Genomic DNA, 15,591 nt, shown 5'->3' with positions numbered 1-15,591 from the left:
GATTGCTGCCACGATCGAGCACAAAGGTAGGCAAAGATTGTGGGAACATATATGGTCGCAAACCAGATGCCAGGTCCTCAGAGGTTCGGTATGTTGAATTGATTTCGCGCCGCTCGGATGCCAGGCCAAGTCTCCACAGCCCCAAACCTTGTATCTGTATTCTATGAATATACATTCACTTTTCCTAGAGCAACAGGAATTGAAAACACAATGCGCTAAAGCCAAATCGTATCATACTTGAAATTCTTTATTGACATTTCCAAATGGGTTGTGAGCTCAAACAACCACCACGGCGCAGTTTACGTCAGCATCATCCCGGCCCTGGAATTGCTGCGATCGATGCTCACATTTTGCCAAATATGCAGATTGACAATTTAATTGGCTCAGTTAGCTTGCTGTTCTCAATCCTCTTCGGCACTTAATCGATATGCCTTGTCTCGGTACATCTCCCCTTGTCTTGTCGCAATCGAAAACTAAAAACTTCCGCTTGAAGTGTTCATGGCGTCCAACTCATCAGCACTGACTAGCTAGCATTAGCAAAGAGGTCGTTGGTGCCGGACTCGACTTGTTAAACCTGCGTCGTCGTCTCCGTCCGTCCGTCCGTCCGTCCACATAATCTAAGCGGCGCAGCCTGCAAAATACAGTGACGTCTCACCAAGATCGTGTCTCAAATCGCATTATTCCCCTACTTGTTTTTGGGTTTTGTTCTGTCCATGATGCTGCTCAGCTCAGCTGTCTCGCTGCCACATCGCCGTTTCATCAACCGTGATTTGCTGGTTCATTAATCAATCGATTAATTAATCAAGCTAGCTGTGGAGCTAGCTGCTAACCCCTGCAACACACTAATCAGTTGCTTGTCATTTTCCATGCATCACCAACCATTAACCAGCTCCTCCACCTGCATCCCCATATACCCACACCATCTCCATTGATCGCCCACACTTCCTCTCTCTCTCAGACACACCACCTGATCCGCAGATCAGCACCCCTCTCACGCCCTCTCTCCCCAGTGTACCATGGGGAACAACCCGTCGTGCATACCACTGCCGCCCTCGCCCGGCTCGTCGTCGGCGTCGTCAAGCAGCAACAGCTGCAAGGTGATCCACGCGGACGGGAGGGTGACGCGGCTGCCGCGCCCCGTGCGCGCGTCGGAGCTCATGCTGGACCACCCGGGCCAGTTCGTGTGCGACGCGTGCCGCCTCGCCGTCGGCTACCGCGTGCCGGGCGTCGCAGCCGACGAGCTCCTCCAGCCGCGCCGCGCCTACTTCCTGCTCCCCATCGACATGCTCTACTCCGTGCTCACCGACGACGAGATGGCCGCGCTCTCCGCCGCCTCCCACGGCGCCTTGGCCGCGGCGTCCTCGGCCTGGAAGAGGATCGTCACCAGCGCCACCGCCGCGAGACGACGGGGCGGACACGGGCAGAGTAACGGCGCCGGCAGCGACGGCAGCGCTGCCAGCAGGGTCTTTCCGGTCGTCGGCCTGCTGCAGCTCCAGGGCGATCACGGCGGCAGCGGAGCTCCAGTCTCCGGCGTCAAGTCGAGCGGCGCCGGCGCCCCCGGGCTGAGGCGGCACCGGTCGTGGAAGCCGGTGCTGGACACCATCGACGAGGCGCCGTGACGCGGCGGCCCGATCGCTTGGTGCTGTTCTTAGTGTTAGGCAGCTAGTTTGAGCTGGCGCGGGAGTGTACATGAGTTAGCTTCTAGCTTCTTCTTTTTTCTCATTTTTTTTCTCCTTTCTGTAAAGTTCACTATTCTTTTGGCCTGTTGTCAAATTGACTATCATAATCCACAAGTATACAGTAAGGAATATCCTGGGGACAATTGTTTATATGCAAGCATTCTTATATGCAATATATATACGATCAATAACAAATGTGAAGATGATATTATCATATTTGCCCATATTATTTTTCTGGTGTGCCCATGATTGATACCCAGACGGCACACAGGTTGTGGGGAGCTAGCTGTGTGCTAGCCTACTTTGCAGGATATCTTTGTGCACTGGACCTCAGCTGTACATGCTACTACTTGCCGATGGAAAGAACAAAATCAAGCAAGCCCCAACTGGCCCCTACCTTATTCTAGTCCATGTTGCTTGAAGCCAAGCAATGAGATACTCCTAAAAAGATAATGTTCCAATGCATCCTCATCCACGCTGTACTTAATCAAGCTTTTGCGACCAGATTAGATTAATCAGAAAATCCACTGATGTGATCAAATTCCAGATGTACACCATCAGTTTGTTTAGCATAGCTTTTCTCTCTCTCAATTGTCAATCCATTAATGATATAGTAATTATTATTATTATATTATACTATTTATCCGAGGACATCTCTTTTCTTTCTTTAACACAAATAATGTACTAGTCATTTTGATAGTGTCATAGCCTTTGGGGTAATACTTTGACAATCGATATCTAAAAATATTGATACTTCATATAAAAATAATCGCGGTCTCTAATTCATGATTGGCCTCGATTGCATCCTATAGTGAGGTCACATGCATGGCCAGACGATCTTCATCCAATGGTCTCTACGAGTGTTAGGTGTGAGCGATGCAAGCATCGACCACTCGGCAATTCCTGAGCTCATCCATGAGTGTTGGGTAAGTTGATCTAGTGTTTTTTCGCTCAAAGATGATCAAGATTAGGTGGAGGTATGTGGAGTATTTGAATGTTTAAAGATCATAAATGGAGGGGGAAACTTGATATGAAAATGGTACATTTCCAAGGAGGAGGAAGACAATATATAGGGTAAACGGAATCTGACCGTTGCCCACGCGCCACAGGATGTTCAGACCGTCCGGCCTGGTCACTTATCTGTTGACTAGGCAATTAAAAGTACGACTACTGCCTAGGGTGACAACCAGGTCACATAAGTGGTTTAGGCCATGGCCGGTCCTGAGTCTGGACCTAGTAGGTAAAAAACATGAGGTTTAAGGGGGATGCAAAGAGGTTTTTCAAAACCCTTTTTGGTGGTTGGTATAGCATGTGTATGGAATTTTCGAAACACCTACTATTGTAAGCTTGATTCTCTCTTCATAATACGCGTTCCTACAATAGAAAAAGCGCAAAAATAACATCCAAGAATAAGGCATCATCTTCTATAGTATCCTTTTATGTAGGGGCACCATTCACCCCGCTTTTTTCCATGACTGGAAGAAATACTTGCATATAAACTCGTGGACCCATTATTTCCCTAATTCAATGGTCATTAACACCAAAATGCACTTAGAGTAGAACATTCCACTTCAGTGTTTGTAATCTTCTTCTTGAACTCATTGATTCTAAAAATGGATATGACAAGTTAGCGTGGTAGGTGTTTATGGCTATCTCTTGTAGTCATGGTGCTGATACTTCGGACATCCACGGATCCCGTTTCTAAGCTATATATTTACTTTGTAGTTTCCTTCTTAATTGCTTCATGGTTGTTGGTCGAGCTGTTTCACTCTTAAGTTGCTTCCATCGTTGCATGACGAGCAATAATTTTGTTTCTTTATATTTATCCCATTCTAGTGGATAGATCACAATCTTTCACATGATTGTACATATACTAAAGTTTTATATATTCTCCTCGTATTAAGTTAAGTTTGTGTCTAGATGCATGCACCAACAAAGATAAATGTCTTCACCTAATAAATTATAAATGTACCTTCAGAATGTGCCTAGTATTTCAATATTCATGTTATAAATGCTCCTAAATTTTTTCATCATGGTTAAACTTAGAAAAGATGGTTGACTTCCATTGGCCAGAAGAGGTGTGAGAAGCGGTACGCACGCGTGCGAAGCCCGTTCCCCAAGGGGTTTGTATAATCACCATCTTGTGTGAACAAGACCTCACCTCGGCCAAACAACTTAAGGATCGGGACATGGATTTCACTGGTCAAAATATTGTATCGCCTCCTATGTCTCCTGTGTCAATGTGTTAGGGCTCCTTTGATTCATAGGATAGGAAATGCATAGGAATAGGAAAAACATAGGAATATGATGTCATGTCTACTTGAATCTTATGAGAAAAATGAAGGCCTCCTTTGATTCATAGGATATGAAAAGCATAGAAATAGGAAAAGCATAGGGTTGGGATGTGATGCCCATTTGAATCATATGTGAAGATGAAGTGTGTCTGGTTCTAGCAAAGAAATTTTTCCATGAGTTATGACCTAATGTTTTTTTCCTATAGGAATTGCACTACAAGATTCCTATAGGATTAGTTCCTATAGGATGTGTTCCTGATACGTCTCAAACATATCTATAATTTTTGATGCTCCATGCTTGTTTTACACCAATTTATATATGTTTTGCTCATACTTCGTTGCACTTTTATACATTTTCCGGCACTAACCTATTAACAAGATGGCACAGTGTCAATTCCCGGTTTTCTGCTGTTTTGTATTTCAGAAAAGTTGTACAAGAAATATTCTCAGAATTGGACGAAACAAAAGCCGAAGTCAATATTTTTCCGTAACGAAGACAGAGTCCAGAGGGGAGTCGAAGGGGGGCAGCAGGGCGGCCACGCTAGCCCTAGGCCCCCTGGCCCGCGCCTAGGGGTGGTGTGGGCCACCCTGGCCTCCACCGACATCGCTCCTCCGCCTATTTATTCACGATCTCGGGAAAACCCTGAACACCCGAGCCTCCATCCACGAAAAGTTCCGTCGCGGCCGCCATTGCAGACCCTAGCTCGGGAGGGTTCTGAAGCTCTTCCCGGCACCCTGTCGGAGGGGGAAATCATCGCCGGAGGCATCTACATCGCCATGCCCGCCTCCGAAGTGATGCGTGAGTAGTTCATCCCTGGACTATGGGTCCATAGCAGTAGCTAGATGGTTGTCTTCTCAAATTTGTGCCTCATGTTTAGATCCTGTGAGCTGCCCTACATGATCAAGATCATCCTTATGTAATGCTACATGTTGTGTTTGCTGGGATCCGATGAATATTGTATACTATGTTGAGATCGATTATATATTCTTGTCATATGTTATTTGTGATCTTGCATGCTCTCCGTTGCTAGTAGATACTCTGGCCAAGTAGATGCTTGTGACTCCAAGAGGGGGTATTTATGCTCGAAGTAGGTTCATGCCTCTAGTTTTCTGGGAGAGTGACAATAACTTCTAAGATTGTAGATGTGTTGTTGCTACTAGGGAGAAAACAACAATGTTTTATCCAAGGGTAATTCTATTGTTTACTTTACACACATTGCTTAATGCGATAATTCGTTGCTTGCAACTTAATACTGGAAGGGGTTCGGACGATAACCGGAAGGTGGATTATTAGTCATAGACGTAGTTGGATTACGGTCTATGTATTATGTTGTAATGCCCAAACGAATCTCATAGTAATCATCTTGTCATGTATGGTCGATATTCTGTCAATTGCCCAGCTGTAATTTGTTCACCTAGCATGTTATTTATCTTTATGGAGAGACACCTCTAGTGAACTGTGGACCCCGGTCATTTCCTTTACACTGATAAATTCAACCACTGCAATCCTGTTATGTTTACTTACTGCAAGCTCTGTTCTCTTTAATTACTGATGAGGACATCCCTACTACACTACTACCTCCGTCATTGCAAGATGAAGACGATGCTGCTGTGAAGCTCAAGTCCAATGAAGTCAGGATTGGACCCATTACAAGGGCTCGTGCGAAGCTACTCAAACAACAGGTGAACTTGTTCCTAAGTGATACTTTGATCGATGAGAACTTTATACTTGCCTAAGTCCTATTACTTATGTATGATCAGGTATGAAGAGGGAGCAAGCATCGCACGAGGAGGAGAGGAGCAGCTGGACGTGAAGCTGGACATGGAGCTGGACATGAAGCTGGACATGAAGACTTCCCATGGACGCGCGAGGGAGGAGAGGGAGGCATGCGCGAGGAAGGAAGAAGCAGCTGTCCAGGCCGGTGCCACGCCCGGTCCGACCGGCCGCCACGCCGGCCGACCCGGTCCCAGGCCCAGTCCGACCGGCCGCCACGCCGGCCGACCCGGTCCCAGGCCCGGTCCAACCGCCCCCACGCCGGGTGAGCCCGGTTTCGACCGGATCCTGCACTGGTGTCAACCGGGGGGTGTTCTGTTTGTCACCCCGATGGCCCGGTCACTATCCGGTCCCAGGTCCGGCCCAAACCGGACCGTCCCGGTCCCTGGCCCCCAGACCGGCCGAGTCCGAGTCAGTCTCGACCAGATCCGATCTGGGTCAGTTTTTAATATATCTTTTCGACCCCTGGTCGTCCCGAACCCCTATATAAGTGCCCAGGACGCCCCCAAATTAGGTGGAGACCACGTTTAAGATAAACCCTAGTGCATAGTTGATTGCTTTGCAACTCTATCGAATTTATACACCATATTGCATCGATTTGGTGTTTACCCCTGAAAGTCTTGTGTGATCTGATGTTCCATTGGGAATTAGACGGTTGCAACTTACCGCTTCGTGGTCGGTGGCTACGTGCGCAAGTGTGTGGAGTTGCGAATATCTTGCAGGGTTGAGAGCTGTTGCATTGGCGACAGGGACCAATCGAGAGACTTCGTCGGCGTCATACAAGTTATCATCCACTTCATCATCGTGTATCTCCGCTGTGTTCATCGTGTGTTCATCACCATCCACCTCGCTTACTAAGAAGATCGGGCCACCCCTTATCATCTTGGTATCAGATTTCAGTGTTTCCTCGGTAAGCCATCCACAATCCACCCCATAGTTGAGTTGTGAGTGTTTTCCTATCTAGAAAAAGCCAAAAAAAGTTAGGGTTAGGGTTTGCCACAGCCTTAGATTGCACTAATTTCGAGTTTTAGTTGTTTTTCGTAGTTGTTTTTGCGTATCTTTTTCTTCCATCTAGTATTGTTAGGGTTTGTGTTTTCATTATCATCTAGTTTTCAGTTTTTTTGCTCTGAGTCCACATAGCATACAGTTTGCGTGTTCCCAACCATAGACACAGCCTTTCGATATACGTGACTAGGAACTTTCCCACAAGAGACTAGTTTTACCGCTCGACAGGCTGCTCGTTAGGGTTTTGGTGCTTTGCAATTTCTGTTGGCCGTGTTACAAAGAGTTGAGTCATAAAATCAAAAAAAAAAAGAGAAAATAGAAAAGAAACAAAAAGAGCTACAATTGCTGCGTGTGATAAAAAGAAAAAGAGTGAAGTGCTAGTAAGATCAAGTGAAGGCCTAGTTTACTTTTCTGCACCCGTAGTTGAGCAATCTTGTGCCTGTTTTCGTTGAGCTTTGCTAGTGTCTCTCGAGTGCATTGCAACCTATTCATCCATATAGTTGCATTGCCACATTTATCGCCTTGTGTGAGTATCATTGGTTGTATACGGTCAGCGCTAGAGCTTGTTATTGGTGCAAATAGGTAGCCTACCTACAACCCCACATATATCCTGCTTTGCCGTGTGATTGTTCTTATACCCTTGATATTCGCTTCGCTACATCCGTGCACTAGTTTGTCAATCCAAGTTGGTAAGTAACACTAATTCACTTTGTGTCAACACCCAGATTTTTAAGTCCAGATGCCTATTATGACATACATCGCAATCCCAGGAAGATTGTTTTTGCGAGACATAACAGTTGAATATCATAGAGTCATCATTCATTACAACACCATAATAGTCTTACAACAAAAAGGATCACATGATCCAGTCTCATTACAACACTTGATCTAAGGATCATTACATAAGACATAGCGGAAGCGAAGTTGTAGTAGTCCATCTAATCCACAGGCAACGCTTGACGTTAGAAGACGATCCTAGTTATCGTAGACGTCCTGCTGTCCGTCCTCCTGATACTGCTGCTCTTCTTCATAGTCTGGCCATTTGAATAGCCAGGGACACAGCCGTGAGTACTTTCAAGTACTCGCAAACAAATACTAATGTAAGTACTAACAGTTTGAGTGAGAGGGTTCTAAGCTCTAAGTTTATTTGCATAAAGCCAATTTTATTTCAGATAGCAATTAAACAAAGACCTTCGAGTTGCCTAGCTTAACTCAAGTGGGAACATTAGTGTCATTCCCACAACTCTGTTGTGATTCAAATCAAGTCACATTTCAAATTCAAATTACCAGTCACCTTTTGGAAAAGTTCTGATGACGGAACAATATGGCCTTTCCAACTGTCCATGACCGCGGACGCGGCTATTCGAATAGGTTAACACTCTGCAGAGGTTGTACTCTTGTGCCACAACTTTTGATTACATCCGTCAGGGATAGCCCTGAATAATCATACTCGGTATGCGGATCATCAACCATAACCTTTCACTTACATACCATAGTATAGGCACCTCTCCCCATGAGCTTGGCCTCCCAGTGATAACCATCTGCTATCCTGGGAACTGCACAGGGCTTGGGTAGGACATTCACCTCAATTTCACGTCATTTCTCATTCCACGGAGGCAGCCTCGGCATAACCCCTATGACGCTTGTTCAGAGGGAACCCATACTAAAATACGTAAACTTCCAGTTAAGCCCTACCCATACTCAGGTATTGTGGGGGTACTCTAAAATTGGAAAGGTATCGCATCCAAACCCAACCATCAGTTTTTGTCAAAATCACCTTGTCATTCAGTGGTCATATTCACGTTCAAAACTTTTCAATAGAATGACTCATCATTCCAAGGTTTTCAATTCAGTTGAAAACACCAGTTCCACCTAGGGTAGTCAATTTTAGTTTTAGCACTAGCCACTGGTCATGAGAGGTGCTAACTAAGTTTTAGCTATCTAGGCTAAGTTTGATACTCTTGTACTACTCTATATTTAGACCAAAGTTAACTATAAAAGTAAGCTTTGAGAAACAAAGTAAAAGCTTGTAAGGGTAAAATCTTGGGATTGGATCATTAAGCATAAAGTAAGAGTGCAAAGGTGCCTTGCTCTAGTAGAGCTTTGCATTAGAGTGACTTGCAAGAGTATAGCTTGCCTTGATTGGTACAATGATCAAAGTTCTCTTCTTCCTCCTGGTAGTAGACCTCCTCCTCCTGGTACTCCTCGGTACTAGCGTCTATAAACGAATATGAGGTATACCATCACCAAACAAATCTTAAGGCTAGACTTAAGCACACAAATGGTTCACACAAGCTATTCTAGCATCACAACATTATTCACATGTTGGTTGACTTTGTTTTCTTTTTAAGAAAAACAATTTCCTCTCATTGAAAGTAACTATTAGGGTTTCCATTTAGTCCTTTGGGGAAATAATTTCCTCTCATTGAATCTTGTTAAGATTTAATCTCCTCAAATAATAAGGTATGAACACCTGTTGACCAAGGTCAACACTTCATAATTATCATTTGGGAAGAAGATTTAAATGGGGTATTACCCCTCATGTAATTTAACACTAACCTGGTAACAATTTAGTATCACCAAATAATACAATACGAGATTATATAGACCAAGGTCATTACCTCATGTTGAATTACTTGAGACAAAGATTTAAATGAGAGGACACCTCTCATAGTATTTAAGAAATAAATTTGGGGTAATTTAAATGGACTAGAAATGGCCACATAGTCATTATTTTGCTCTAGCCTATGATCCTTTGAAACAACTATGTCATATTTTTGCATAAACAATTAGAGTAGATGAAATGTGATTTTTGAGAGTTGGAATCAACTCAAAATCTTTTATGGTTGATTTTTAATAATTGTTTGAATTTGTAAAAGCCTCTGCCTTGTTATTTTGGCCACATTAATTCTACACAAGTTCTAGGGTTGAGGCCAGTGGGGTCGGTTAGATCATTTCATAAGCTTTCCAACAAAATTGGAATCACTCAATTTGGGTTTGTAGATTTGAAACTATTTAATTTTGAACACATCACCAGTATTAAAATTTGAATTAAACGAAATAAACTGAATTTGAATTAGACGGGCGCGCGGGAAACTAACTGGGCCGGCCCAACTGTGCTCCAGTGCGCAGTGGGCCGCCTGACAGCGGGTCCCGCATGTCAGTGGGGTTTTAAACCCGAAACGGTACGCGTGAGTGAGGGACGTTGGATTAGAGTGTGATCCAACGGCGCACGATCGTCGTCGTCTCCGGCGAGACCAAGCCCTGGCCGCGGCGAGGGTAGGGGGTCGGCGGCTTACCGGAGCTCCGGCGAGGGTTGGCGATGAAGCAGGGCGAGGTTGTCGACGACGGCGGTCCTCCTGGTACAAGCGGCAGCTCCAGGGGCGGCTCCTAGCTTCTTCTCCTTCTGCGGCGGCTTCACGGGCTCCGGCGATGAAATTGGCAGGTTACGGTGGCTAATGTCGAGCGGGGTGTGGTCGAGGAGGATCAGAGAGGAGATGGGAAGCTGATGGTGTGAAGGATTCGAGAGGGGAGGGCCTCCTTTTATAGGGGCGACGAGGCCCCGAGGCGCACGGGGCAGGTCGACCATGGCTATGGCGCTAGGGGTCGCTAGAGGGCAAGGTAGGGGGCGCGTCCTGTTGGCGACATCGAGGCGGTCACGACGCGCATCATGGCGCAGTGGAGGGAGGTCTGGGTTGATGGCGTCGTGTGCGGGCACCGTGGTACAGTGGCGGCGGTCGGAGACGATGTCGTCGGCTACAGTGCTCGCGCGGGCAGGGGAGCGTGTCTGGCGGGGAGCTGGTGTCGCCGTGAGTGTGTCCGCGCGAGGAGAGAGCGAGAGGAGGGCTGAGTCGACGGGGCAGGGTCGGTGTCCACGCGTGTCCGGGGCGTGTCCGTGCGCGCTCTGGCGCGTTCTGGGCGGCGCGGGCACGTTCTGGTCTGGGCCATGCCGGGTGATCCCTGGCCATTGGCGGGTATAGGCGCGACCAGGGGAGCAAGGGGGAGCAGGGGGACATGGTTGGCATGGCTAGAGGGGTGAGGAGCTAGGGATGGCATGAGGCCATGCCATTCATGGCCGGCATGGTCTTGGCCATGCCCCATTGTGCAATGCCCCAGGTGGCAATGTGAGGCATGATGTTGGAGGGGACCAGGGGACAGGGTAGGATCAAAGGGAGATCAAAATTTGGCCAAAACACTATTTGAAATAGTGGTTTGTGTTTTATTTGTTTTCTGCCCACAAGGTGTTCGATGAAATGGCCGCAAGAGAAAAATGTTTGAATTTTGCAAAGATTTTTGGTGGAGTTGATTCTCATAATATTTGGCACACAATGGTGGTGGTGGTGTGCAAAATTGAGTTGGTTTGTGAAATTTCAAAATGGGCACAATCTAGAATCTGTTTGAAAGTTGTTATTTTGCTTGATGATAATAAGAAATTGAGAAAGAGTTTGCAGGGATGGTCTTGACCAAAGTTGTTCACCTTGATGAGGTCTTGGATGAGGTGGAAAGAGTTGGGGTGGTTTGGTTTAAGAATCTCTTAATACAGGGGCTCAAAGTGGGTGTCAGGATATAAAAGTCAGAAATGACCATTATTTCATGTGAGCTCATTTTGAATTCTATTTTGATTTGATTTGAGTTTCTTTGATTCAAAAGGTGTTCTTAAGTGTTTAGAAGCATAACCCAACCATTGACACAAGTCAAAGTGGCCTAGGTTAAAGATTTTCAAAAATGGCCATAAGCCATATATGAGGTGATTTGCATTTTTTTTCTATTTTCTTCTTTTCTTTTTCTTTGCTTCTCTTTGTGATTTCCAAAGATCAAACTCTAGGGTTTTAGCATTATGGATAAGCACACAAACAATTATCATGGCAAGGTCACACAATAAAGCATGATCACTAAGCATAGCACCATATTCAAGTAAAAGTTTTTGTTAATCCTAAAATTTGAAATTTGGAAACCACCTTTCTCATTGATTTTAAAATTGGGATGTTACAAACCATTCCCCCTTAGAAAAGATCTCGTCCCGAGATCTTAAAGAAAACTAGGTGCTAAAGAGATCTGGGAATTCAGTCTTCATATCTTCTTCTCGCTCCCAAGTAGCTTCTTCTTCGGTATGATTGCTCCACTGAATCTTCAGGAACTTGATACTTCTGGTGCGGGTGGTTCGGAATGCTTCCTCCAAAATACGAATGGGTACTTCACGATAGGTTAAGTCCTTGTTGATATCCACCGACCTGTGATCGATGTTCTTGAACAGCTCCGTCTTCTCCGGAACTTCTAAACACTTCCGAAGTAAGGATATGTGAAACACATTATGTACAGCGGACATTTCCTCCGGTAGTTCAAGCTGATATGATACTTCGCCTCGGCGACTCAGAACTTTGAAGGGTCCAACATATCTAGGTGCAAGCTTTCCTCTAAGTTGGAATCTCTGCATTCCTTTGAGGGGTGATACTTTGAGATACACAAAGTCTCCGATATTGAAAGTCATCTCTCGGCGTCTCTTATCAGCATAACTCTTCTGTCTCGATTGAGCAGTCTTGAGGTATTCCCTGATCTTGTGAACCTTCCCTTCGGCTTCTCGGAGAATGTCCGGTCCAAAGATTTGACTATCTCCGACTTCTGACCAGTTCAAAGGGGTACGACACTTCCTTCCGTACAGGGCTTCAAAGGGGGCCATTTGCAAACTGGCCTGATAGCTGTTGTTGTATGAGAATTCTGCATACGGCAGGCAATCTTCCCATTTAGATCCATATTCTAGCACACATGCTCTTAACATATCTTCAAGTATTTGGTTGACTCTTTCTGTCTGTCCATCAGTCTGCGGGTGATAAGCTGTGCTGAAATTCAGACGGGTTCCTAATCCTTCGTGTACCTTCTGCCAAAATCTTGAGGTGAATTGGGATCCTCTATCTGACACAATTGACTTTGGTGTTCCATGCAGGCTCACTATTCTGGAGATATATAACTCTGCTAGCTTGGGGCCTTGATAGGTGGTCTTAACTGGGATGAAATGGGCTACCTTGGTTAATCTATCGACCACTACCCAAATAGAATCATTTCCTCTACTTGATTTGGGCAATCCCGTTATGAAATCCATTCCTACAGAATCCCACTTCCATTCGGGAATGCACAGCGAGCTGCTGATATTCCGGCGTGGTCGTCGATGTTACGCTTTGACTCTCTGACAGATATCACACTTGGCTATGTAACTTCCGATCTCTCTCTCCATTCCATGCCACCAAAATTGTTCCTTCAAGTCTTGGTACATCTTGGTTCCTCCAGGGTGAATGGAATACAGGGTATCATGGGCTTCCTTCAAAATTACTTGTTTCAACTCTGAATCTGTTGGCACACATAGGCGTCCGTTGTACCAGAGAACTCCTTCTTCATCATTGGTGAATCCAGGTGCCTTTCCTGCAGCAATTTGGCTCTTGATTCCATCAATGCTGGCATTTCCTTTCTGGGCTTCCTTTATCTGACTAATCAAGGTGGGCTGGAGCTCTATGCTTGCCAGGAATCCTTCACTAACTAGCTCCAGTCTAAACTGCTCAAATTCTTGATACAAACTAGGCTGCTCTTCTGCGATCATGGAGTTCAGTTGACACGGCAGTCTACTCAGGGCATCCGCTACCACATTGGCCTTGCCGGGGTGGTAGTGAATTTCCATATCATAGTCCTTGATTAACTCAATCCATCTTCTCTGCCTCATATTCAGCTCCTTCTGGGTGAAAATGTACTTCAGGCTCTTATGATCCGAATAGATCTCGCATCGATTACCCATGAGGTAATGACGCCATACTTTCAGGGCTAACACCACTGCGGCTAACTCTAAGTCATGGGTTGGGTAATTCTGCTCATGTTGCTTCAGCTGCCTTGACAGATAGGATATCACCTTGCCTTCTTGCGTCAACACACATCCAAGACCAATCTTGGATGCGTCACAATAGACGTCAAAAGGCTTGGTGATATCGGGCATGATCAAAATTGGGGCTGTGGTTAATCTGCTCTTGAGTTTCTGGAAACTCTCTTCACACTTGTCAGTCCATTCAAACTTCTTGTCCTTCTTCAACAGCTGTGTCATTGGTCTTGCTATGCTTGAAAATCCTTCAACAAACCGGCGGTAATATCCCGCCAATCCAAGAAATGCACGGACTTCAGTCTGGGTGGTTGGGGCTTTCCATTCTTCAACGGTCTTGATTTTTGCGGGGTCAACGGCAATTCCTCCTGCAGACAAGATATGTCCCAGGAATCCTACTTCCTTTAACCAGAACTCACATTTGCTAAACTTGGCATACAACTGATGCTCCCTCAGGGTTTCCAAAGATATCTCCAGGTGTTGCTCATGTTCTGCTTCTGATTTGGAATAGATTAGGATGTCGTCGATGAAGACAACGACAAACTTATCCAAAAAGTTCATAAAGATCTTATTCATGAGATTCATGAAATAAGCGGGGGCATTGGTTAATCCAAACGACATGATATTGTACTCATACAATCCATATCTGGTGGTGAAAGCAGTCTTGGGGATATCCGTTGCACGAATCTTCAGTTGATGGTAACTAGTCCTAAGATCAACCTTAGAGAACACTGTGGCACCGGCCAGCTGGTCAAACAGGTCTTCTATCTTTGGCAAGGGGTATTTGTTCTTGATGGTGACATCGTTCAACTTACGGTAATCCGTACATAAACGAGTGGCACCGTCCTTCTTATCCACAAACAAAACTTGGGATCTCCAGGGCGACGCACTTGGTCGAATCAGACCTTTGTACAGCATGTCATCCAGTTGCTTCTTCAGTTCCACTAACTCTGCCGGGTTCATACTATAGGGTCTCTGAGCTATGGGTCCTGTTCCAGGTATTAACTCAATGATAAACTCGATATCCCGATCTGGGGGCATACCGGGTAGATCATCAGGAAACACATCAGGGTATCGACAGACTACCCTGATCTGATCCAAGGTTGGCTTGACTAAACTCTGGTTGCAGGTGAACTTTCTGGGCAGCTTTTCAGACACGTGCTCTACTAACACACCGGTGCTACTAGTCATGGTGATGGCCTTCTTGGCACAGTCAATCAATCCATGATGTTTCGACATCCAATCCATACCCAGCACTACTTCCAAACCTTTGGCTCCCAGAACTATCAAATTTGCATAAAAATCTATTTCATGAATTCTGATAGGCACATCCTTGCAAATTTTTCTAGCTTTGGTGGTTGAACCAGGTATTTGAACTATCATAACATGCTTCAAACTTATTGGTTGGATCTTACTAGTGCATGCAAAATCTTCAGTAACAAACGAGTGCGATGCTCCAGAATCAAACAAAACTCTTGCAGGTACTGAGTTAACAGAGAACATACCCAGCACGACATCAGGCGCTTCCTGGGCTTCTTCGGCATTCATGTGAAAAAGGCGGCCGTTGCGGTTGTGCGGGTTGCCTGGGGCAAACTTTCTGTTGGCTGAGACACGGCGTTGCTGCTGAGCAGGTGCAGCGGTATTGGGGGCAGTCTTGGCTAACCTCTTGGGGCACTCATTGGAATAGTGACCCACAATTCCACATTCATAACAAGTTATTGTTGACTTGTCCTTGGGGGTGATGGGAATAGCATTGCTCCCAGTTCTTGGAGCAGTGTTGGTGTTGTTGTTGTTGCCGGGGGCTCTCATTGGGGCACGGTTGAAGTGGTTGTTGTTGGCTTGGTGATTGTTGTTGTTGTGGTTGTGGCCTCCTGACCTTGGGTGTCCTCCACTCCGATTGGGGAAACTCGGACGTGACTGTGGCACATAGGGCTTGTTGTTTCTTGGGGCAAATCCTCCACTTGAGTTGGGGCGATACCTTGG

The 15,591-nt window shown here is 45.7% G+C and overlaps 1 protein-coding gene across 1 annotated transcript; it reads left to right on the top strand.

Moving 5' to 3' along the window:
• Positions 1-1,016: 1,016 nt before the first annotated feature.
• Positions 1,017-1,619, top strand: LOC124664523. The gene has a single exon (XM_047202025.1). It carries the CDS (start codon positions 1,017-1,019, stop codon positions 1,617-1,619), a length of 603 nt encoding a protein of 200 aa, XP_047057981.1.
• Positions 1,620-15,591: the final 13,972 nt, after the last annotated feature.

The sequence above is a fragment of the Lolium rigidum genome, chromosome 6 (genome assembly GCF_022539505.1).
Source record: "Lolium rigidum isolate FL_2022 chromosome 6, APGP_CSIRO_Lrig_0.1, whole genome shotgun sequence".
Lineage (NCBI taxonomy): Eukaryota > Viridiplantae > Streptophyta > Magnoliopsida > Poales > Poaceae > Lolium > Lolium rigidum.
The sequence above is the reverse complement of the archived record's forward strand: the minus strand, read 5'-3'. Positions and strand labels throughout refer to the sequence as shown.

Excerpts from the sequence above, each read along its gene's own strand:
- LOC124664523 (XM_047202025.1), top strand. The coding sequence starts at position 1,017 with ATGGGGAACAACCCGTCGTGCATACCACTGCCGCCCTCGCCCGGCTCG.